General features: G+C 41.6%; 1 protein-coding gene and 2 non-coding genes across 3 annotated transcripts in view; 1 reads left to right on the top strand and 2 right to left on the bottom strand.

Annotated features, from left to right (window-relative positions):
• The window catches only part of LOC102146256 (ribosome biogenesis protein BMS1 homolog), a 49,808-nt gene extending 24,793 nt beyond the window's left edge, over positions 1-25,015 (top strand). Inside the window, 11 exon segments of the mRNA XM_074000848.1 lie at positions 7,317-7,390; positions 8,033-8,209; positions 10,917-11,105; positions 11,189-11,368; positions 11,615-11,674; positions 12,758-12,880; positions 13,808-13,955; positions 14,300-14,373; positions 14,375-14,476; positions 20,707-20,868; positions 21,313-25,015. Coding sequence (XP_073856949.1) covers positions 7,317-7,390; positions 8,033-8,209; positions 10,917-11,105; positions 11,189-11,368; positions 11,615-11,674; positions 12,758-12,880; positions 13,808-13,955; positions 14,300-14,373; positions 14,375-14,476; positions 20,707-20,868; positions 21,313-21,543 — 1,520 coding nt within the window. The 3' untranslated portion in view covers positions 21,544-25,015.
• LOC123567012 (small nucleolar RNA U13) lies at positions 825-928 on the bottom strand. The gene has a single exon (XR_006689721.1). It is a non-coding gene; the product is annotated as a small nucleolar RNA U13 (small nucleolar RNA).
• LOC123571600 (U6 spliceosomal RNA) lies at positions 23,246-23,349 on the bottom strand. The gene has a single exon (XR_006695752.1). It is a non-coding gene; the product is annotated as a U6 spliceosomal RNA (small nuclear RNA).
• Positions 25,016-26,004: the final 989 nt, after the last annotated feature.

Below are 26,004 nucleotides of genomic sequence, written 5' to 3'. Positions count from 1 at the left end.
TTCCTTCTTCTTTTTTTTTTTTTTTTTTGTTAATTAAATTGGGAATAGAGATGGGGTCTTGCTATGTTACCCAGGCTGGTCTCAAATTCCTGAGCTGCAGTGATCTGCCTGCCTCAGCCTCCCAGAGTGATGAGATTACAGGTGTGAGCGACCTCTCCTGGCCTTCTTTCTGTTTTAAAATTTTCTGCCTTAATTCAGTGACTGGACTTTTAGTACAATGTGGAGTAGGAGTGCTGAGAGTGGACTTCCTATGTTGTTCCCAATCTTTTCACTGCTTTCTGTTTACTATCATGATAGGGTGTAGAATTTTGTCTAATGCCTTTTGGTGTCAGTTGCTACAGTCATCTGGATATGGGTTTCACTCTTTACTCTTTTGATATAAATTACGTTGATCTTTTCAATTTTATTTTTTGAGACACAGTCTTCCTCCATCACCCAGGCTGGAGTGCAGTGGTGCGATCATGGCTCACTGCAACTTCGACCTTCTAGGTTCCAGTGATCCTCCTGCCTCAGCCTCCCAGTAGTTGGGACTACAAGTGTGTGCCATCATGCCTGGCTAATTTGTTGTTGTTGTTGTTTGTTTGTTTTGTAGAGCCAGGTCGTACTGTGTTGCGCAGGCTGGTCTTCAACTCCTGGCTTCAAGCTATCCTCCCACTTCGGCCTCCCAGTGTTCGGTTTATAGGCAGGAGTCACTGCATCTGGCCTGATTCATTTTTTGAATGCTGAACCAGATTTGCATTCCTGGAATAACTCTCACTTGGTCATAAATAAAAATAAAAATACAACATATGGAAATGTGTGTGTTTTTTTGTTTTTTCTTTTCATGTCAGATGGTTAATGTGCTAATGTTGTAACAAGGGTCAAGGGTGGCATATCCCACATACATGCATGAATACCCACTCATCACACTTATGAACTACGAAAAGATCGCCATGTGAAAATTTTTATACAAATCTTTTTATGTGTTGTTGGATTCCATTTGATAGTATTTTGTTGAGGACTTTTTGCATTCATGAGGAATATTGGTCCGTGGGTTTTTTTTGTTGTTGTTTGTTTTCTTTTTGTGGTGTTCTGTCTTCATCTGGTTTTGGCATCGGGATAATACTAGCCTCATAAAATGAGTTGCAAAGTGTTCCTTATTCTGTTTTCTGGAAGAGTTTGCATGGAATTGGTATGAATTCTTAAATATTTGGTGTAATTCTCCAGTGAAACCATCTGGGCCTGGAGATTTCTCATTCAGAAGTTCTTAATTACAAATTTTGGTTCTTTAATGGTGTAGGATGATTCAGGTTATCTATTTCATCTTGCCTGAATTTTGGTAGTTTATTATTTTCAAGGTATTTCAAGGCCCGTTAGGGGAGTGGAAGTTGCACTGAGTGCCTTCTCGAAGAGACCAGCTTGAGTAGTCTGAGGGTGATGTTTAGAGTATCTGCCTAATACTCTTTAACGGCTGCGGGAGCCTTTTTGGTAACCCCTGTTTTATCTGTGATGTTGTTGGTTTGTGTCTTCTCTGTTTTTATCTTTGTCATAAAATTTATTAGTTTTGTTGATTCTATTCAAATAACCAGCTTTTTCTTCCATTGATTTTTTTTCTGTTTTTTTGTTTTCAATTTTATTGATTTCTGCCCTTTATTATTTCTGTTCTTCTGCTTGTTTGGGGTTTATTTTGTTCCTTTTGAAATTTCTTAGATTATTGGTTTATCTTTTATCATTTCTAAAGCGAGCATTTAGTGCTTAAATTTCCTTCTCAGCACTGCTGAGCTGCACCCCACAAATGTTCAAATGTTGTGTTTTCATTCATATTTCCTTTACCACTTCTTTTTGGCCCATGCATTATTTATAAATATGTTGTTTTAATTATCAAGTATTTAGAGAGTTTCCTGGCTTTCTGTTATAGATTTCTAGCTTGATTACATTATGTTCTGAGAACATATTCTTATGATTTGAATTCTTTTAGATTTGCTGTGATTTCTTTTACTGCCCCAAATGTACTTTTTCTTAGTAGATGTTCTGTTGTCCTTAAAAATGTGTGTATTTTGCTGTTGGGGAGTGGAGTGTGGTACGGATGTCAGATTTTGCTGGTTGACTGTTCAGATCTCTTATAAATCTTTGCTCCTTTTCTGCCTAGTTTCATTCTGTCACTTATGCTAGATAGAGTGTAGTGGCATGAATATGGCTCATTGAAGCCTTGACCTCCTCGGCTCAAGCTGTTCCCCTGGCTTAACCTCCTGAGTAGCTGGGACTACAGGTGTGTGCCGCCACACCTGGCTAAATTTAAAATGCTTTGGAGAAACGAAGCCTTGCTATGTTGCCCAGGCTTGAACTCCTGGCCTCAAGCGATCCTTTGTCTTGGCCTCCCAGAGTGCTGGGATTACAGGCATGACCCACTGCGCCCGGCCTCTGCCTAGTTTTAACAGTTGCTGAGAGGAGGATGTTGAAGTAGATGTCTTCTTGGTGGGTTAATCCTTTTGTCATTAAGCAGTTGTTATGGTCACTTCCTTTTCACGCCATTGGTGAAGGAGGGGTCCCTGCCCTAAAGTGTAGGAGATGGCTGAACACAACACCTGGTGTGGATGGATGAGATTGACAGCAGTGTTTTAGTCACATATACCCACAGCTCAGAGGAGGACACTGAATGCCACACAGGGTCAGATGGGCACCGTACTCTGTAGCGGAGTGAGGGCTGGGGTCTGAGGAGGCAGGCAGGCTTGGTAGTAACAAGAGCGCACAATGACTAATGGTTCCTAAGGGGGAATGCAATTGGCTTGTTTGAATAAATTCATGGGCTGGCAGACAGGTGAAGTGAAACTTCTTAGGCTGAGGTGCAGCTGCTCTGGCTGATAAAAGAACTAGCCAGGTGGGGAGCCTTTCCTGCTGGGTGGCAGGGTAGGAGCTGTCTGACAGAAACAGGAAAACCCATGGCTAGGCCTTTGGGGCCCTGTAAGGCTCAAAGATGTCAAGGCAGCATAGGAAATTTTAGATCTTAAAATTCAGCGAAGACCCCCTCCAGCTCTGGTAAATTATTTTGCTTGAAGTCTACCTCATGAGATATTAATATATTCATTCCTGCTTCCTTAAAAAATTAATGATTATATAAGATATCTTTCTCCATTCTTTTACTTTCAACCTACTTAGGTCCTTAAGTGAATTTGAAGTTTCTTATGAACAGTATCTAATTGGGCCATGTGTTTATTTTAGGCTCTCCATCAATCCATCTTTTGGTTTATTTAGACCATTTACATTTAAGGTGCTTATTGTTATGTAATTGCTCAAGTCTGATGTTTTTATTATTTTCTTTGTTTCCTTTTTCTTTCCTTCCATCTTCATCTATTTCTGTATAATGTAGTTGCATGTATCTCTTTGTATAGTCTTACAGTGTTTGTTCTGGATGTTACAATATGCGTTGTAATATAGTAGTCCACTGGTACCAGTATTTACCACTTCAAACTGTGGAAACCTTCCTTCCATTTAGGCCTCTTTACTTTTCTACTTTTGTAAATCACTGGCTTGAGTATCAGGTGGTGGTATCGTTTTTGTTTCAGTTATCAAATGTGATTTTAAGAACTGTGAATTGTCTAGTGTATGTATCCACATTTCTGGTCCCTCCCGTGATCCCATGTTCATCCCTTCTGCATAAGAACATTTTGTAGCCGTTTTTTTATTTTGATTTTTTTGTTTTAATATTTTGTATTGTAGAAATGACAGAACATATCTCTGTAGCCCTTTTCTTTAACATTTCTAAATTTACCAGTGACAAATTCCTGTATTCTCTTCCTCTGAGAATGTCTTTATTTCTCTCTTCATTTCTGAAGGGTAGTTTCATGGGATATAGAATTTGTAGCCAACAGTTTTTGTTTGTTTGTTTGTTTGTTTTTGTTTGTTTGTCTGTTTTTTGGCAATTGAAAATGTTGTGCCACTTCTTTCTGGCCTCCATGATTTTAGAGGAGAAATACAATGGCATTTGAGTTGGCGTGTCCCTACAGGCATTCTGCCTCTTTTGGTCTTTGTTTTTAGTTTTGAAAGTTTAATCAGTGTTGCTTTCTTTTGGTATACTTTGAGGTTTGCCCAGCTTCTTGAATCTGTAAGTTTATATCTTTCGCCAAATGTGGGAAGCATCAGGAATCAATTATTTGCATGCTTTCACAGCTCTGGTCTCCTGTAGGACTCAGATAACATAAATGCGGGGTCTTTTGTTATTGTCTCACGGGTCCGTGCAGCTCTGTTCATTTGTTTTCAGGTTATTTTCTCTCTATTGTTCAGACTGGGTGAATTCTGTTGATCAGGTTTCAGCTTCTCCCATTCTCTCCTCTGTCATCTCCACTTTTACTCAATAGAGGCCATCCAGAGAGATTTTTTCAAATTTCTGTTACTGTATTTTATATTTCTGTAATTTCCATTTGATTCTTCTTCAGTTTCTTTGCTGAAGTTTTCAGTTCTTTGTTTGTTGCCATAGGATTTGTAGTTGCTTGTTGAAGCATTTTTATACTGGCTGTTATAAGTGATGAGTCAGATGATTCCAACATCTGACTCATTTCAGTGTTGATGTCTTCACTTGTCCTTTCACATTAAAATTATGATTTTCTCAGTGGTATGACAGGCCATATTTTGGTTATTCTGTTAGGAGGCCTATGTAAATTTTTTATTTTTGCAGGCAGTCCTCCTGTTTAAGTTTAGTCTGTAGGTCCTGGTCTACATTGTGGGCTGTAATTCCAATGACAATTTAATTTCAGAGCCTTCATGGTGTTATTTTGGTCTGTTTGGCGTATCTGGTATCACTGGGGCTCTCCCACCAGTCCCTGCTGATGCCCACCTGAGGGAACAGGGGAGCTGCCCCAGGCTGGGCCACCTGCTGCAGCTAGGTGGGTGGGGAATGGTGGTTGTCTTGGTGTGTGGAGCTGGTTTTCTTGTTGTGGGGAAGATCTCCTTTGATCTGGGGGGATTGAGCCTGCCTGGGTTGCCTTCTATTCTAGGTTGGGAGTTGGGAAACACTGGGTCTGGGTCACCTTCCTGCTGGATGGATCCAGGGAGACACCTGGCCACTATGTATTCCCTAGTCCTAGAATCCCTCAGCAGCCTTTTTCTTTCCACCTTTAGGAATTCTCCATTGGTCATCTCCTGTCTATTATTTCTAGAGTTTAGGTTACACTTCTTAGTCAAGAGGAAATAATGTGTTGTCTTCTCTAGACCAGAAATCCTTAGTGGTGGTTTTGGGTTGTAACTGTGCTAAAGGGAGAATTGGCATATTTGTGATGTCAAGTCTTTCTTTTCAAATGAGGACATATCATCATTCAGTAGATGATATTTACAACACCTACTTCCTTGGGTTGAAGAATGTGGTTAAGGCAAGGAAAGTACTTAATGCAGTGCCTGGTGTGGAGAACACTTACGAGTGTTGGTGGTGATGCTATTTCTTTTGTCCTTTGGTGGCATATTAAAGCTTTTCTTCTTTTTTTAAAAATAAATTTCCAGTGCATTTCTTGTTAGGTTTATTCCTGTTTTATCCTTTTTTGCTTTTATTACAAATAGGAGCTTCCTATCTATTATAACTTCTACCTGGTTCTTTGGTCCTTATGTGAAAATGTTTTAATAGCCTTCTAAATGTTGCTCTCCCAGGCTGAGGCAGAAGGGTTGCTTGAGCCCAGGAGGTTAAGGCTGTAATGCACTATGATAGCCACTGCCCTCCAACCTGGGCAACAGAGCAAAAACACTACCATCTCTTAAAATAAGAAAAGTAAGTCAGATCATTCCACTGCCTTGCTCAAAATCCTCCTCAACTTCTCATCTCTCTCAAGTAAACCCAAAATTCTTACAATGACCTAGAACTGTGCCATCTAATATGGTGGGCATTAGCCACCTGTAAGTAAATTTAAACCTTTTTAAAATAACATAAAATTTTAAATTTTAATTTAAAATTTAATCTTCAGTCTTGCTAGCCACATTTCAAATGCTTAATAGCCACTTGAAATATTGTAATTTGCTATGGAGTTGGGCAAAGCAGATATATAGCATTTCCATCAGCACAAAAGTTCTATTGGAAACCATTGGTCTAACATCTGGAAAGGGTATTAACTGCCTGCCTGTGGGCAAAACACACTTCCCTGATGCATTTGTTTGGTGGTTGGTTGATTGATTTTTAGATAACTGGAATTTGATACCAGCAATTATTTGTGTGATTTAAAATTTTAAAAACTTGTATCTTGAAGAGAATACAGAATATTACAACTAAAAAAAAAAGTTGCTCTCCCAAATGAGTTTTAACTTGTCTATTTCTTTCATTCTTTTTTCTTTTCCTTTTTTTTTTTTTTTTTTTTTTTTTTTGACACTCTGTCACCCAGGCTGGAGTTCAGTGACGCAATTATGGCTCACTGCAACCTCTGTCTCCCGGGCTCCCAAAGTGCTGAGTTTATAGGCGTGGGCCACTGTACCCAGCCTTACTTATCTATTTCTTTTAAAAATGGGACCTATAATTGAGCCCAGAGCTGCAAAAACAAATGAAGGAATGAATGAGTGAATAAGCTCTTCCCATGGGTTTGGTGCTCTACTCTTAATCTAAATGCTATGTTTTATATAATCTAAGATTTCCCTAGGTGTGTTACATGATAGTGTTGTGTTGAACTTATATTGAGACTCCTTTTAACATGTGCTGGTATCAGCGTGGGGCTTTTCTATTCACTCTTTGAACTATTCGTTTGGGGGACATAGATAGACCTCTATGTCTCTCATAAAGAGTGTCCATTGGCTGGATGTATTGGCTCATGCCTGTAATCCCAGAGCTTTGGGAGACTGCAACAGGAGGATCATGAGGTCAGGAGTTCAAGACCAGCCTGGCCAATATGGTGAAATCCCATCTCTACTAAAAATACAAAAATTAGCCAGGCCTGGTGGTGGGCGCCTATAATCCCAGCTACTCGGGAGGCTGAGGGAGAATTACTTGAACCTGGGATGCGGAGGTTGCAGTGAGCCAAGATCGCGCCGCTGCACTCCAGCCTGAGTGACAGAGTGAGACTGTTTCAAAAAAAAAAAAAAAGAAAAAGAGTGTCCATTATCTATACTGGAAAAATTGAAACTGATTTTGACATGAAGTTTGACATGAATGTGGATTGGGTCCATTTAGCTTACCTAAACAGATGATGAAATACTAACTGTTTTACGAAGCATTCCCTAGAGCAAAGTTTTGCCTGTGTCTGTGTGTGTAGTGACGAGAATGATGTGAATGAGGCTTGGAACGCGGAGCACACTGTGGGCCTGTGGTGGGTGAGGCCAGCAGCACATGCATGCCTGGCTCACAGAGCAGCCTTTGGGTGTGCTTTTCCCAGAGGAGTTCTATGGTGGTTTTGAAGACTTGGAAACAGGGGACGTGCACAAGGGAAAATCAGACCCCGATACTCAGGTGTGACTTTATTGTGGCTGGCTGTTCTTGGTCATTGTGTTCTGAGAGAGGCCCACATTGAGAAATGCAAATCTTACTTGTGATGTGTGAAGATTGCAGACTGGATGGATAGATTTCTTACTAAAGGGTGGTGGGGATATGGGGGCCAGAGAGAAGCTTCCTTGTTTACTTGTTAAGTTTTGGATGACAATTACTACCGCTTCTTGCCATAGTCATTTGCCAAGTCTGCTGTGAATTTTCATTCACAGAAGTCTTAGCTCCTCGGGCTTACATTCCACTGTTGCCATCATTCTCCTCCTCTTAAATGTAAGTGTCATTTAAAAGAACGAAGTCCCTGTTCTCCCTAATATTTCTTTAGAACAGGGTCTGGGAGCATCTCAGTGAGGGACACATCTGTTATTTTTATTCTAGTTTGTGTTCCCAGCCAGCTTAAGGAATGGCAGCTAATTGTAATGCAGATGTAACCATTCCCTGTAGCAGTACCATGTTATTCAGAGACAAAGGTCGTGTTATGTTTTGTTTTATTGATAATGATAACAGATTTTTGCTAAGATTTTTGTTTAAATAGAACTTTAAAAAGTCTAATGTTTAAAGAAAAGACCTTCATAACTGTACACAAAACTTTTCTTCTGGAAATTTAAGAATGAAGATGTAGAGAAAGAAGTTAAGGAAGAAATTGACCCCAACAAAGAGGAAAGTGCCACGAAAAAGCATTTGGATAAGAAGAGTAAATTGAAGGAGATGTTTGATGCAGACTATGATGAAGCAAAAAGCACATATTTTGATGATCTTAAAGGAGAAATGCAGAAACAAGCACAGGTGAGAAGCCTCAGTTCCTCTCAGCCCCTTGTCAAGACTATCATAGCACAGGAATCCCTGACTTTTTTTGGGTCCCTGCTTCCTATCCTGCTTCTGTGCCTTTCATTTGGACTCCTGGGTAGAGATGCATGTGAGTGTGTTTATTCATGCAGTGAGCTCATTGTGTCTGCAGTCAGAAGGTCACCAGAAAAAGATCCATACCTATTTTCTAACAAGAATTAGGAAACAGAAATGACTGAGGCATGGTCTCTACTTTTGAGACTTTTACAATGTAGTGATCTGAGACAGTGTGTTCATTTCAGTGCAAGCATTGGCTGCCTATTCCGATCGCTGCTCCCTGATTTGAATGATAGGTGATCAGTGGCCCGTGTGGCTTATGGACACACCAGAGCTCCCAGGAAGAGTGTTCTGAAAACTCATCCTGGTCAGAGTTCACAAGGACATGTGGAGTGTAAGGTCTGATGCAGAGATAAAGGGATATGGTGTGGCCCTCCTGCCTGGGGGTGCTGAGCAGGTTGCTGGAGGCAGTGATCTCACTCTGAAGGAGACAGACACAGAAAAGTGTGTACAGTTGATGGTGAGCATCTGAGTTGCGCCTTGTTAGTGAGGCCAGGAGTGCCTGTGTAAGCTGGAACAGATTAGGTATATGATTTGTGAAACAGAGTTTCATCTTAGGTCTTCATTTAGTCAAAGAACTATCTCCTCATTAGACATTAGCTTAGTGGTTGCAAGTCTGTGTTGACCTTTGACAGGCATGACTAGGTTAACTCTGAAGTTTTTGCTTCACACCATTTACAATTTAAAATTACCTAGAGCCTTGTGGGCCATTGGAAAAGACTGAATGTTTCACTCCGAAATGGGAGTCCTTGGAGGGTTTTGAGCAGAGGAGAGACATTCAGGTAATCGGATCACTCTGCCAAGAGATCAGTCGGGTGGCACAAACCAGAGAGCTGGCAGTGGAAATGAGACAGAGTCAAACCCGGATAGACTTTATTTAGAAGCTGGGTCAGTAGGATTTCCTGGTGGACTGAATGTGGGGTGTGTAAGAGGAAATGAGGATGGTGACTGGAAGTTCCTGGAAGGATGGGTTGTTGTAAGTTAGACAGGAAACCCTCTGTAGATGCAGCTTTGGGAAGATGATGTTTGAGTCGGCTGAGTGTCATGCAGACAAGCGGAGTGTCAGGTCTAGAGAGAGAGGTCTGGCCAGGGACTTAGATGTACAGCCCTCAATATGTAGATGCTACTTAAAGCTGTGAGGTGGCCGGGGAGTGAGGGTAGAGTGAGTTGGAGGAGCAGCACTGGTGTGGGCGAGATGGGGCGACTGTGGTCGTGAGGCCTGAGCAGTGCCCGGGAGGGAGAAGCAGTGTAAGCATGCACACATGCGGGAGGCCAGCTGTACACGGAGATGACGTGCTGTTCGGACCCTGCTGCCATGTTAACTGCGGTGAAGGCAGAGTTGACCACTGGAGCAGGGGTGTGGAAGCCTTCAGCAATCTTAGCAAGCACCAATTTTCATGGATGTAGGAGAATGGGAACAGAGGAATTGGAGGCTGCGATTGCAGAAAACTTTTGAGGGGTTTTGCTGCAGAGAGAAGCAGAAAAATGGAGCAGTTGGTGGTGGAAGAAGTGGAATCAAAAGGTTTTGAGATAAGAGAGAGAACAGAGGGAAGAGCTGTTGGAATAAAGTCCAGGAAGAGTGGATGGTGTCTAGTGAGCCAGTGATGTGTGGCCCTGAGTAGAGGCCTGGACAAATCATCTGTGCCTGAGCTGCCTGTAGAACTTTCTGTGATCATGGAGATGCACGTGTATTCTTCCCAATATTGTAACCCTGGCCACAGGTTGATATGGACCACTTCCAGTGTGGCTAGTGTGATTGAGGAACTGCGTTTTAAATATTATGTAATTGTAATTAATTTTAATTTAAATAGCCACACATAGCTCCCCTACGGGCCAGGTTGGAGCTCTAATAAGGCTGGATATGGGAGGAAACCCTGGTAGAGGGTTGACCATGGAGGTTCTTTTGGTTTTGGAGTGAATCAGGAAACAGCCATCAGCTGAGTGGAGGTGAGGGTGGTGTTGGGTGTTTGAAGACGGGAAAAGTGTGAAAGAATTGTTTGGAGAGGAAGGAAAGAAGGTGTGGACTGGGGACGTTTCCAGTGTTCAGGCACGCAGGGCTCCACAGAGTTATCTACATTTGCTGTCCCTTGGAGCAGCAGAGAAGAAAACGGGACATATTCTGAGCAGACTGCAGAGGTAAAATGTGTGGTTTTGTTTGTTTTGTTTTGAGACGGAATCTCACTCTGTCACCCAGGCTGGAGTGCAATGGCATGACCTCAACTCACTGCAACCTCCATTTCCCGGGTTCAGACGATTCTCTCACCTCTGCCTCCTGAGTAGCTGGGACTACAGGCATGCACCACCATGCCCAGCTAATTTTTGTATTTTTATTAGAGACAGGGTTTCACCATGTTGGCCAGGTTGGTCTCAAACTCCTAACCTCATATGATCTGCCGGCCTCAGCCTCCCAAAGTGCTGGGATTACAGGCGTGGGCCACCGTGCCCTGCCAAATGTGTAGTATTTTTAATAGGATAAAGCCTACATAATTCAGTCCACAGTTCCTTTACTTAGAAATTGCTCCTTTGTTCATGTTAATCTTATGTTTATTACAGATAACGGCATATGGGTTTTTTTTCCTGTCATGTGTAGCTGAATCGCGCAGAATTTGAAGATCAAGATGATGAAGCCAGAGTTCAGTATGAGGGTTTTCGACCTGGGATGTACGTCCGCGTCGAGATTGAAAATGTTCCCTGTGAATTTGTGCAGAACTTTGACCCCCATTACCCCATTATCCTGGGTGGCTTGGGCAACAGTGAGGGAAATGTTGGATACGTGCAGGTGGGTCCCTTTGCTGGGTATTTGGTGCCTGAGGCTCTGTGGATTTTCCCTCCATCAATTATCTTACCCTCTTGTCCCCTCAGATGTGTCTGAAGAAACATCGCTGGTATAAGAAAATCCTCAAGTCCTGAGATCCAATCATATTTTCTGTAGGGTGGAGGAGGTTTCAGACCATCCCACTCTATTATATCGAAGACCACAATGGAAGACAAAGGCTTCTAAAGTATACCCCACAGCACATGCATTGCGGAGCAGCCTTTTGGGGAAAAATATGATGACAATAACTTGCCTATTGCCAAGATTACACCTTATAGGCTGCATCATTACAGCTTTGTGCTTTTCCTGTCATAAAATTTCACTCCTAAGATTTTTCTCTTTTCTGGGAGCGGGGAGGTGGTTTGGAGTATATATGTAAATCTATATCCAAATGTAAATATCCATATCCAATATTTAAAACTGGAATCTAAAATTTGTGGTTTGCTATATTTCTTTTTTTCCGTTTCCTATAAGGCCCTATCACTCCACAGGGAACTGGTTTCTTGGCAATACAGTCTGTCAGTGGCATAATGGTAACTATCTTGGATGATTTCTTTTACAGATTGGTTTGAGAAATATATCCTGAATGTGGGTTATTATGTACATGAGACTTTAAGTTGAAAATTATTCATTTTTAGTATTATAAAGTAAATTTCCGTTTGCTTTTAATCTTCCTACATCCTTTTCAGTAGGGTGTGGGAGTAGGGGAGGTGAGGTGGAAGAATTATAATGGTCCTGAAGACATATTCTACTTTTGTGCATCTTTTGGATTTATTTATCTAAGCAAGTACTTAAAACAGTGTTCACCATGTGATAAGCACTACATGAGGTTGTGAGGAGCCATCAGAGACCAGCCAGACACGAGACTCCCTGCAGCCGTGCTGGGGTAGCAGTCTGTTCACACCATTTTCATTTGACCAGTCAGGCAGGGCAGGGTTTATCGGTCCCATTTAACAGAGAAGAAAGCAGAATAATGAGCAGATGGAACCTGCCCTGGAGGTCCAAATTTTGATTTCCTAAACATTGCAACTGTATTTTTATTTTCCATTTCATTCTAAATAGATCATTATAGTGAATTACGTTCCTCTGAAATCACTCTCGGGAGAGTACTCAAGTTGCCCCCCCACCACCTTTTTTTGAGTCAGAGTCTCACTCTGTTGTCCAGGCTGGAGTGCAATGGTGCTATCTTGGCTCACCACAACCTCCGCCTCCTGGGTTCAAGTGACTGTCCTGCCTCAGCCTCCTGAGTAGCTGGAATTACAGGTTGCACCACCACACCCAGCTAATGTTTGTATTTTTAGTAGAGATGGGGTTTCACTATGTTGGCCAGACTGGTTTCGAACTCCTGACCTCAAGTGATCCACCCGTCTCAGCCTCCCAAAGTGCTGGGATTACCTGCGCTCAGCCTCAAGTCACCCTTGTTAGCTTGGCTTACCAATTTTAAAGTTTTGGATTGCTTTTGTCAAACCACTGGGTTGCCAGTTCAAATGGTCTCCCTTATTTTTCTTAGCTAATTGTAAGTAAAATTCACTTTGGTAATGTATTGTGTCACATAGAATTGAAGTTTTTCTCTAGCTGATATTATTACTATTTTCAAATTTTGGGGTTTCCATTATCCTGATTTTCGGATATCTGCCACAGGAGTTGTCCTTGATCTGGATAAATCCATAAAAATTGTGAAGAAATTAAAGCTAACTGGTTTTCCATATAAAATTTTCAAGAACACTTCATTTATTAAGGTCTGTATATCTATATATTCTCATATTTATAAATGTCCATATTGTTTGAGAAAAGGAATGAAATACTTCTAAAATATGGGCCTCAAGTTTTTAGAAAAGTATTTGAAATCTTTTATAAACTTCATATTTTGTTTGTTTGCTCCTTTATATTCTGTGTTACTTAAATATGCTCAAAAAAGCTATTTTTTTAAAAAAGTAAACAGCTATTTAGGAATTGAAGCTGTTACTCATGACTTTCATGTGAGACTGCCACAGAACTCATAATGAAAATATATCATTTTATCCACTGGCTTTTGTTTCCTACTTTTTAAATTTGTGTTAAGAAAGGGAAAAAATCACAAGTTTGTCTAACCATTCAGTAGAAAAATAGACAAAGCATTTGCAGACAACTTGGCAAGGGTACAGAGAAACAGATGTACTGTTTTTCAGTATTTGGGGAGGGTGGTTTGAGCAGCATTTATTGACAATTTCATTAGTGGGGATGTTTCCATTAGAAACACAGAGTTAGGAAGATCATAAAATTGTTCTTGCAATATAAGGTAATAATACCACCGGCGTTTATCTTACTGTTTTCATGTTCTAAGTGCATGCACCTGAGTAAAAGGATCTGAGCTGCAGTCCAGTCTGAAAGACGCCAGCAAAGGCTGCCTAGGCCAGTTCAGTCCAGTAAATCCCTCTTCGATCTTCTCTTCCACACAGACAGTGGTGATGAGCATGCCCACGAACCCACATGATTATTTTGGGGGAAATGAAAGGGTTGTATTTTTGAGGTAGTAATTCCACTTTCAGGGGCAAATACATTTTGATTATTGTATCACCCTTCAGTGAGTTGTTTTTTTTTCTTTAACCAAGGATATATGTTTGAGGGAAGAAGTAAAGCATAAAGTATATGATTTTGTGTGTGTTTTTATCTTGCTATACCTGTAGGGAATGTTTAATTCTGCCTTGGAAGTAGCCAAATTTGAAGGTGCTGTGATTCGAACTGTCAGTGGGATAAGGGGGCAGATCAAGAAAGCGCTCCGAGCTCCAGAAGGAGCTTTCCGGGCCAGCTTTCAGGATAAGCTGCTGATGAGTGGTGAGTGTCCTGAGTAGTGTTCAGGGCAGGGTGTTACCATTCATGCTTGACTTCTAGCCAGTGTGACGAGAGGCTGGAGTCAGGTCTCTAGAGAGTTGATCAGCTCCAGCCTTAGATCTCCCAGTCTTATGCGGTGTGCCCATTCGCCTTGTGTCTGCAGTCTCCTGGCCACACCCAGTAACAGTTCTGTGATCTATGAGAATAGTTTCCTTAGCGAGCTTTCCCTTCAAATACTTTGCAGCCAGGCAGAGAAGTTTGGAGTGAAAGTTTTGTTCTTTGTTTCTTCACAATGTGGATATGAATCTCCTTTTGAAAACGTTAAAGTAAATTACCTCTCTTTTCAGACCTTGTTTTCATGCAAACTTGGTATCCTGTTTCCATCCCAGCCTTCTATAACCCAGTAGCATCTTTGTTGAAACCCAGTGGGTAAGAAAGACACCTGGTCAGGAATGTGGACCACCAGCCAACTCGGGCTTACCCATGGCGTCAGACTAAAGGCGAACAAGGACTCTCTGTGTAAGGTACCGGTCGCGTGTGTGTTAGTGGAGATGCAGTCTGTGCCCTGCAGACAGGGAGTCACACAGACACTTTTCTATAATTTCTTACATGCTTTGAATGTTCAAGTATAAAGTCTAATGTTAAATTTGATTGAACAGTTGTATATTCCCGGAATATTTTGTAACGGAACACCAAAAAATGGTAATAGTGGTTCTTTCTGGATTGAAGACAAACTTTTCTTTTTTAAAATAAAATTTATTTTATATATTTGAGGTTGACCACATGATCTTAAAGGATACATATAGTAAACTGGTTACTACAGTGAAGCAAATTAATGTATCTACCATTTCACATAGTTTCATTTTTTTGTGTTTGACAGGAACAGCTAAAATCTTATTTAACAAAAATCCCAAAGACAACACATTTTTATTAACTACAGCCCTCATGTTGTACATTAGATCTTTAAGTTTTTCATCCTGCATGTCTGCTACTTTGTATTATTTTAATGTATGTCTCCCCATTTACTATTGGTCATTTCCTATTTGGCCCATTTTTCAACTGGGTTGTTTTTCTGCTCTTAAGTTGTAAGAGTTCTTTACTGATTTTTGGATATTAACACTTTATCAGATATGTGATTTGCAAATATTTCTTCCAGTCTGTAGGTTCCCTTTTCATTTTATTGGTTGTTTCTTTCGCTGTGCAGAAGCTTTTTAGTTTGATGCAGTCCTCCTTGTTTATATTTGCGTTAGCCTGGCTTCTGGTGCAATATCCAAAAAATTATTGCTAAGGCCAATATCAAGAGACTTTCCCCCTATGTTCTCTTCTAGGAGTTTTATGGTTTCAGGTCTTCTTTAGGTCTTGCATCTGTTTTGAGTTAAGTTTTGTGTGTGGTGTATGATCAGGGTCCAGTTTTATTCTTTTGCATGTGAAAATCCAGTTTTCCCAGCACTATTATTGAAGAGAATATCTTTTTTCCATTGCATTGTCTTGTTTGCCCTTGTCAAAAATTAGTTGGCAGTATATGACCTTTATTTCAAAGGTTTCTGTTCTGTTCCATTGGTCTATTTTTTGTTTGTTTGTTTTTATGCCAGTACCATACTGTTTTGATTACTATAGTTTTGTAATACAATTTTAAATCAGGAGATGTGATGTCTCCAACTTTTTCTCTAACAGTAATCTGTTGGCTGTTTGGGGTTTGTTGTGGTTCCATATGAGTTTCAGGATTGTTTTTTCTGTTTTTTTTTGAGATGAAGTCTCACTCTGTCACCCAAGCTGGAGTGCAGTGGCATGATCTTGGCTCACTGCAACCTCCACCTCCTGGATTCAAGCAATTCTCCTGCCTCTGTCCCCCAGGTAGCTGAGACTACAGGCACGTGCCACCATGTCTGGCTAATTTTTGTGGTTTTAGTAGAGACAGGGTTTCACTATGTTGGCCAGGCTGGTCTCCAACTCCTGACCTCATGATTCACCTGCCTCGGCCTCCCAAAGTGCTGGGATTACAGGTGTGAACCACCACGTCCGGCCAGAATTGTTTTTTTTCTGTTCTGTGAAGAATGCCATCAGAACTTTGATGAGAATTGTTTTAAATCTGTATATTTGCTTTGGGCAGTGTGAACATTTTAACAATATTAATTCTTCTGACCATGAACATAGGATATCTTTCCCTTTGTTCATGTCTAAATTTCTTTCATCAATGTTTTATGGTTTTCAAGTGCACACATCTTTCACCTTCTTGGTTAAATTTATTCCTAAGTTTTTGTTTTTCTTTGATGCTGTTGTAAATGAGATTATTTTCTTGATTTCTTTGTCAGCTAGGTTATTTGTATATAGAAATGCGACTGATTTTTATATGTTGAGTTTATACCTTGCAGCTTAACTGAATCAATTTAGTAGTTCTCACAGTTTTTTTGTGGAATCCTTGGGGTTTTTTAGATAAAGGATCTTGTCATCTGCAAATAGAGATAATTTTACTTCTTTAATTTAGTTGCCTTTTTTTTTTTTCCTCATCTGATTGCTCTTGCTAGTACTATGTTGAATACAAGTGACAAGACTGGGCATCTCTATCTTGTACTCAATCTTAGTGGAAAAGCTTTCAGTTGTTCCCCACTAACTATGATGTAGACTGTGGGTTTTTCATAAATGATCTTTATTATGTTGAGAAACTTTCCTTCTATACATAAACTATTAAGAGGTTTTATGAAGAAATGTTGCTAAACTTTGTTAAATGCTTTTTCTGCATCAATTGAGGTGACCATGTGGTTTTACATTTTATTTTGTTAATGTGATATATCACATTGATTTGCATATGTTAAACCAGGCTTGCACACCAGGGAAAAATCCCACTTAATCATTATGTATAATCTTTTTGATGTGTTGTTGAATTCTATTTGCTAAAATTTTTTTAGGATTTTTGCATCAGTGTTTAATTTATTGGAGAAGTTGACTTGTAGTTTTTCTTGTGTGTGTATGTGTGTGTTTTGGTTTGGCTTAGGTATTAAGGTGACACTGGCCTGGTGAAATGTGTTTGGAATTATTTCCTCTCGCTCTATTTTTGGGAGGAGTTTAAGAAGTAAACTCCCAGGGGATGGGAGTGACTCTGGACATGGGAGTTACGTGGTAGTGACTCTGGACCCTGGAGTGGTGGAACACAGCAGCATCCCAGTCTCCATGAGGCCAAGTACAGCACCAGCAAGGACCCCAGAATAGTGGAGCACTGCTGTGGCTTGGGCCCTCGGGGGCAGGGACCAGCGCAACAACTACTTCTCTCCCTGGAGAGGCAGGTGCCTGGGCAACTCAGATTATCCAGGGATAGTCCAGTTTCAAGAAAGCAGGGTTCCACAGTTGTTTGTCCTGAAAGGCAAGATATCCCAGTTCAGCCAATGCTATTTTCCTGGGATGTGGGGGTGCCATGTTGTCTCATCCCTGTCAGGTGTGGCTGCTCAGCTCAGCCAAGACTGATTCCCTGTGAAGCGGGGCAGTGCTTCAGCTCTCATGCAATGAGAGGTTGTCTGCTCTGGGTAGCCAAGGCACTGATTCCCTGGAAAGCAGGGCACCAAGTCAGCTCAGGGCCCAAGGGGCAGGGTGCAATTGCAGCTGGGAGGGGAGGGTCACAGCAGCCTGGCCCCACAGGGTAGGGTGTATGCTGTGATGTGGACTTCGTTTGTTCCCACCAGCACTCATGTTCAAATTTGATTCCAAATGTGGTGGTGTGGGAGGTGGGGCCTAGTGGGAGGTATTTGGGTCACTGGGGCAGATCCTTTATGAATAGGTTAGGCCTTTTCATGGGACTGGATTAGTTACCAGGAGTGGATTATCAGAGTGAGTTCAGCTTCCTAGACTCTCGTGTTTCCTCTCTTGCCATGTGAGCCCTTTGCATACACCTGTTTCCCCTTCCACTTTCCCCATGAGATGAAGCAGCACAAGACCCTCACCAGATGTGCTGCCCTATCTCAGACTTCAGACACAAGCAGAGTGAGCCAAATAAACCTTTTTTATAAAATAAGTTACCGAGTCTCAGGTATTCTGTTACAGCCATACTAAATGGCCTAAGACAGTGTAACAGCAGCTCAGGGGTGGTGGGCCACTAGGCGGGGGTGATACAGAGCAACAAACCCTGAGGATGGTAGAAGGGTGTGGTGGCTGCTCACCCTGGGCGGGACATGCTCCCGAAGTGGTTCCGGGTCCAGGAGGTCACGCTGCAGCAGCAGCTGGTCCATGGGGGTGGGGCGCAACGTCAGTTCCTTCTCTGAGGGGAGTGCTGGGGCTGCTGGGCCCCTTTTGCTTCCTTATCGCCGCAGGGAGACATCTCCTCTGCTTAAGGCTGATCCCTCTGGGGATGGGTGGTAGGGGACAGATGTTTCCTTCTCTCCTTTATGTGACCGTCCTAGTTTTCTGTGCTCTACCGGATTTCTGCTACTCCTTGATGCACTCTGGGGCTCTCCTTTAGAACCTTCATCAAAATATAGTTGTTTGCTGCTTTGGCTGTCTTTGTCAGAGGACGGACGCAAGGGGCTATTGATTGGCCCCTTGCTGGTGTCCCTCCCTCTTAAACTTTTCACTGGGTACTCTTTTGAACCACTTTTTCCCCCACCATATACATGTATTTTAAAGCATCAATGTGCTAATTTCTATTGAAGCAATGTGGATTTCTCTGAAAGTTTTAATGTTTTAATAAGCTTTTTATTGAAATGTTAATGTACATACAGAAGAATGCCCAAATCGCAGGTGTGCAGCTAGATGAACTGTAGCACACCAGGCTGCCACACCCTGGACCAAGCAGTAGCCTCGCCCTGTGGCCTCTCCCAGGCACTGCCACCCCAACCCACAAAATAGCTACTTTCCCAGTTCCTCACGTAGATTTGTTCTGCCTGGTTTTGACTTTTATAAAATACAACACATTCTATTTAGCCTGGCTTCTTTGGTTCAGTATTACAGGACACATCCATGTTCTTGTCTATGGCAGACATTGATTTATTGTCATTGTTGAGTTCCATTATATGACTGTGTCACCATTTATCTACTGATGAGTAAAATGGTTTCCTATTTTTGGCTGTTATCCCATGGCCCTGAACGCTAGGTCTGGATATGGGACTTGCGGGTATGCAGGGGCACACACACTTCTGCTGGAGGATCCCTGGGTGGGGTGGAGACTCCAGGGCACCTGTGCTCTGCCTCAGTGTGGAGGCTTCTGTGTCGTGTTCTGGGAGCACAGTGGCTTGGCCTCCACCAGCAGCAGCAGCTTAAAGAGTTCCTGCTGTTCCACATGCTTGAAGACAATTCAAGTTTTGTTTTGTTTTGTTTTTCTTTTTTTTTTTTTTTTGGTTTTCAGTGCCTGTCTGGACTTCTATTTTCATTTAGATTTTTGGTTTCTTAGAAATTTCATTATTCTCTTCATAGCTTAACAACGTATTTGAAAAGATTTGTTTTCATGTGGAGTATTCAGTTTTGTAATAAGAGGGTTGTTCAAGGCATCAGTCTGCCACTCTGCTAGAAACAGAAGTCTCCCAGGCATTTCTTTTTATATAAAGTAGTTAATGAAATTTTGAACCATCTTACATGAATTTTTGTTAAAATATACTTCAAGATGTGGTGCCCATTATCCATTCTACTCTTCTGTGAGAAGCAGATTTCTCTGAATTCTTGAATTCGAAAACAATTGGGGTTCCTAAACAGAGAATAGGGAATATTATTGGGGATGATGTCTTTAATAATACATTTCAAGACATAGGAGAAACTTTTTCTATATGATTGACTTTAATAAAAGCCTAGGGCAAAACTTTCAATTTATTCATAGTATTTATGAGGCAATTAAGAATTTGTGCCATCTTGATTAAACATAGAATTTAAAATTACCTTGAAAATTCAGTACAGAGTATTTTGCCTTCATCTGTTTTTGAGTCTCCCTTCTTTCAGCCAGCCTTCCATCAGAAATAGAATAAAGTTAAACTTCTTAATTAGAATCAGGAATCAGGACTCTTTGGCTGCTGACTGAAGGAAGAACTGTCCTTAAATCCAGAGTGGGCCAGGCGTGGTGGCTCATGCCTGTAATCCGAGCACTTTGGGAGGCCAAGGCAGGTGGATCCCCTGAGGTCAGGAGTTCTAGACCAGCATGACCAACATGGTGAAACCCCATCTCTACTGAAAATACAAAAATTAGCTGGGCATGGTGGTGTGTGCCTGTAGTCCCAGATACTTGCGAGGCTGAGACAGGAGAATTGCTTGAACTCGGGAGGTGGAGGTTGTGTGAGCTGAGATTGTGCCACTGCACTCTAGCCTGGGTGACAGGGCGAGACTCCATCTCAAACAAACAAGCAAACAAACAAACAAACGAAAAACCCAATATCTAGACTGGTTGATAGTCAAGATGAAAAACTAAATTATTTTTGTTAGGCTGGGAAATAACCACCTCAGTGGCCTAAAGACAAGGCCTAAAATTTCCATGAAAAGAAACTGGGATCTATTCATCTGCTCTGTTGAGACCCCATAGTTCCATACCATAGAAATGGGCACAGAGGGTTTTGGGGGGAGAGTTGTAAGTATAAGCTCTCTGTTCCTCTGTTTACTAAGAATTGTGGGGGTCCACTGAGGCAGTTCATATTTGGCGGATGACTGAGACCTGATTTCTCAGGGCCAGTGTACTCTGGTGTTGCTGATCTTGTGGAAAAGTCAACCCAATGAGAAGATTTTATGCAGAAGTTTTAAATACACATTGGTCATAATTTGAATATGTCACGGTCTTTATTTTTCTTTTTAGCCAGTCCTAAGGCAATCCTGAGGCAAAAATTCACTGCAGATTCCAAAAGCCTCGCAGAAGGCCCTGACATTTAAGAACAAGCCCAAGAACCAAGCAAAGGCAGGCAAGGTGCCGAAGAACAGGTGGAGACCGGCCGTCATACTCGAGCCTCATGAAAGACAGGTACTGTTGCCCATGCTGTACTGCATGCTGCGTTTAAATAGGAAAAGAACGCTCTCAGCAGCACACTTCCTGTTTCTACTGCAGTCTCAGTTATTCAGGGCACTGGAACTAAAGTCAGAGGAAGAGCCAGAGTCCGTTTCCCTTCCTTTGCCTGGTCCTGCTCTGTCCTGTGCTTTTGATGGGGATAACAGGCACATGGCTGGGGAACTCCTCTGTCTTGGTTAGCTGCACACAGTGTCCACAGAATGATGAACACAGGTGGTAAAGGTAAAATGCGATCACACCTGTGTCTCCATGCCAACAATGACTTCCTAGCGCAGGATGCATTTTCATGCAGTTAATATTCATTTGGATCGTGGGTTGCCTCTAGTCTTAGTGTTTAGGATGCGAGTGTGTCAGGTGGCTGAGAGCATTCTGATACTCACTGGCTTTTGTCCTGGTCAGATCCTCGCGCTGCTGGATGCTCTGAGTACGGTGCACAGTCAGAAGATGAAGAAGGCCAAGGAGCAGCAGCACCTGCACAATAAGGAGCACTTCAGAGCCAAGCAGAAGGAGGAGGAGGAGAAGCTGAAGTGGCAGAAGGACCTCAGGAAGAAGCTCTTCCAAATTCAGGGGGAGAAGGAAAGAAGCAACCAGAAGTCCAGTTTGAAGGGGGCTGAGGGCCAGTTGCAGTAAGCCTTTGGACTGGAGGGACTGTCCCTGGATCTGTGGAGGTGGACAGTTTCAAACATCACAGTTTGAATGCCTGTGAATGACAAGTCAGTGGGCAAGAGCCCAAGAGATGTCTCTACCCAAACTGTGCCTGCAAGAGGAGGAACGGAGAAGCCTGGACTGCTGGGACTGGGTTCGTTCTCACCACCTGGGGCTGTCGAGATTTAAAGTGATGTAAGCTGTGGTTATGTGGATTCTCTTACTTTCCTCTGCCTGCCTCAGTTTAATTATTTTGTGCTACAAAACTATCATTACAATTTTTTTTTTTGTTAGTTTTGGCTTAGTAGTTTTCATTAGGGATGAATGCCTGACAATCCTTTGTGGATAATTATTTATGCTACCACCTTCATGAGGAGTCTTCCAGAAGAGAAAGAAATATTCACTTGAACCCTCAGCTCTCATGGAAAATTTTAGAGAAGGGTGTGTAGTGTTTTTGTTGTCTGTTATTTCCTTTGATCACTGGCCCTTGTGGACATTTTCTATCTTATTTCATATGTTTGCACATTAGTATAGTGACAAGGTAACAGTAAGTACATTTTTAAAGCTTTAGACCAGGAGATTGTCAGGTGCAGAGACCAAGTAAATCGTATATATCGATGACATAGGCTTCCTATATTATGCTCATATGTTATGCCCATATTATGCTCATGCATTATACCTGCCTAGCTGCATTGACTTTTTTTTTTTGTTCCAGACAGAATCTCACTCTATCACCAGGCTGGAGTGCAGTGGTGCAATCTGGGCTCAGTGCAATCTCCGCCTCCCAGGTTTAAGCAATTCTCCTGCCTCAGCCTCCCGAATAGCTGAAATTACAAGCACACGCCACCACATCCAGCTAATTTTTGTATTTTTTGTAGAGACGGGGTTTCACCATGTTGGCCAGGATGGTCTCAAACTCTTGACCTTGTGATCCACCCGCCTCAGCCTCCCAAAGTGCTGGGATTACAGGTGTGAGCCACGGCGCCCAGCTCATTGCCTTTTTAAAAAATTAAACATTATATTGATATAATCATACTATTATAAAGGCAATGAATGTATTTTATGATTATATGTTGATATAATTATATGCAATCTAATCCTATACAATGTAATCATAGAGTCACACATAGTTGTATACTTTGCCCAATTTCTTTCAGCGGTAACATTTCACACATATCACAATCAGGATATTGATATCAATACAACCCACTGATTTTATTCACATTTCCCCAGCTTTACTTTCCCCAACGTATACTCCTCCATGTGTGCATGTGTGTGTAGAAATATGGAATGCAGCTGGGCACAGTGACTCACGCCTGTAATCCCAGCACTTTGGGATGCTAAGGCAGGAGGATCACTTGAGCTCAGGAATTTGAGACCAGCTTGGGCAACATGGTGAAACCTCATCTCTACAAAAAATACAAAAATTTGCCAGATGTGGTGGTGCACACCTGCAGTTCCAGCTGCTTGGGAGGCTGAAGCAGGAGGATCACTTGAGCTCAAGAGGTCGAGGCTGCAGTAAGCCGTGATAGCACCACTGCACTCCAGCCTGGATGACAGAGCAAGACCCAGTTTCAAAAAAAAAATGTATATTTATATATACCTATATAAAAATATATATACACATATATATACGGAGAACATATATATACACACATATATATGTAGAACATATATATATACATATATATATGTAGAACACTTCATGAATTTATATGTCATCTGTGCACGGGGCCCATGCTGACCTCTGTGTTGTGCCAGTTATAGTATGTGTGCTGCTGACATGAGTACCGCATTGCCTTTACAACATCATAGGGGCCAAAGAGGGTCAGCAGGATTGTGAGCAGTTGGCCTAGTCTGAGAGGCTGTCTAAAAGCCAAAAGCTGTCAATAGACAGGTGCTCAGCTTTGTGTCTCCATAAGAAGGGAAGGGGATGTGAGGATCCCATCAGGGCTGGGTCCATCTGGGATGTGATAGTTGGAACATGCCCAGACCTTTCTGAGCAACTCTGGGTGTAAATTTTCTTCTATTTCTCAAGAGCTATTATGAATTTCATCATCCAGCATGCTGATAGATCTGGGGACTGACACATAGTAAGTCCATAACAATTATAAAACAATTTAAAACTAATATGTTATATAGCATAATCTGTACATTTTAAAATGCAAAACTATAATTCAATTAAACTATACAAGACACTCTGTCATACCATGTTTTATAATTAAGTAGCTTATAAAGTGATCAACAAGTGGCTTATACAACAAGCAAATTTGTTCAAAGAGAAGCCTTGCAAATAAGTATTTATAATTGTATAGTTTTATATTTCAGCCAGAAGAGTGAACTCCTTTAAGCAATGGGAGAAATAAAAGAATGTTTAATTACAGTTGCAGATAATTGTCTTTTCCAAAGGCAATATATGTAGGTAGAAGTCGTACCTGTTAATATGAAAAATCTTGGTTTACCATATTTGGAGAACAAGGGAAATAAAAAGTTTGTATATCAAGATTATTTAAAACTAAAGTTAAGGAATCTCTAATGTCTGAAAGAAATAATAAATAGCATTTTCTATGTAGAATTTTTATTGGTGAAGGTCCCACCTGGCCAGGTTAGTAAAATACAGTCACACATCAATTAAGCATGGGGATACATTCTGAGATATGTATCATTAGGCAATTTTGTCATTGTGCAAACATCATAGAGTGACACGCAAGCCTAGATGGTACAGCCTACTGTGCACCTGGGCTCTATGGTATGGCCTATTGCTTCTAGGCTACAAACCTGGACAGCATGTGACTGTACTGACTACTGTAGCCAGTTGTAACACAGTGGTAAACATTTATGTATCGAAACATAGAAGAGGCGTAGCAAAAATAGGATATGGTGGAACCACCGCCATATATGTGGTCCGTCATCGACTGAAAGTCATGCGGCATGTGGCTGTATGTATACACAGAGTTTTTGCTGTGAGTTTGCATCCATCTCATAGGAAGACATATGTCACAATGAGGACCACACTGGAGAGTGTGTAAATTACTTTTCAATACTAATAGCTTATTCATTTGATATTGTCAGCAAGTATGTTGCAAAAATAAATTCCACCAGAATGTGAGTTCCCTGAGAGCAGGAACTGGGTTGTTCACCTTGCTGGCACTTGGAGTCTTAAGAGCCACTGAGCTTAGCACTGCATAAAATTGCTTGGAAGAAAGAAGGGAGGGCATTCCAGGTAACTGAAGCATTGCTATGCAAAGTAAGCATTTGCCCTCTAAAATATTTCAACAATTTTTATAGAAACCTTTCTCAATTGCATTGAACTTTATTAATTGTAAAAATTACTCTGTTATACCTTTCTATGCTTTCACTATGCACAGGCAGCCATAGGTGCTGGGTATGTTTTGAAAACATATTGAACCTACAGTGTACATATCATTCCATGCCATTAAATATTCTTATTTAATCATAGATGTGTTCAGGTGTGTTTGGTTTCCTATTTGTGGATGTACTAGATTGTTTCTTTTTTTAAACAAAACCTGTGAACTTGCTTTAAGTATTATCATTTGGTGACATGCTTGCCATTTCACACCTGGCTGACCCCATGTCTATTTAAGAAGATTTAATTAAAAAATTAAAAAAAAAAATTTTAAGGCCGGGTGTGGTGGCTCACGCCTGTAATCCCAGCACTTTGGGAGGCCAAGGCGGGTGGATCACAAGGTCAGGAGATCGAGACCATCCTGGCTAACATGGTGAAACCCCGTCTCTACTAAAAAATACAAAAAATTAGCCGGGCGTCGTGGCGGGTGCCTGTAGTCCCAGCTACTCGGGAGGCTGAGGCAGGAGAATGGCGTGAACCGGGGAGGTGGAGCTTGCAGTAATCCGAGATCACGCCACTGTACTCCAGCCTGGGCGATAGAGAGAGACTCCGTCTCAAAAAAAAAAAAATTTTTTTTTAAGAAAAAAATCTGTATGTAGGTAGACCCATGTAGTTTGGACACTTGTTGTTCAAAGGTCACAACTGTACCTGTGGTGACTGATATGAAACAGATGACCAAAAATGTTAGTTTTATTTCCCCATCTGGTCCCATTTAAAAGAGCTGTTTAGGTCTGAGAATTTTCACATGTACAAAGTTCCACTCAAGGATGCCGAGGAACTGCACCCCTCTTGCTGGAGTCCAGCCCTCCCCACCCAACCCTGCTGAGTGCTGATGCACCTTCCATCCCTGTCACACTGTTGTCTCGGGAAGGTCACGTGAGTGGAGACACGCAGCATGGGATCTCTGTAACTGGCTGCTTTTGCTAAGCATCATGTTTTTGAGATCCACCCCAGTGCTCTGTGTGTCAGTGGCATGTTCCTTTCTATTGTGGAATGGTGTTTGCCTGCACAGGGAGACACGGGTGGTTACCCCTTCATCCATGGGAGGACATGTGGTTGTGTCCAGATTTGGGCGATTA

This window comes from Macaca fascicularis, chromosome 9 (assembly GCF_037993035.2).
Source record: "Macaca fascicularis isolate 582-1 chromosome 9, T2T-MFA8v1.1".
Classification (NCBI taxonomy): domain Eukaryota; kingdom Metazoa; phylum Chordata; class Mammalia; order Primates; family Cercopithecidae; genus Macaca; species Macaca fascicularis.
This window is presented reverse-complemented; position numbering and strand designations above follow the sequence as displayed.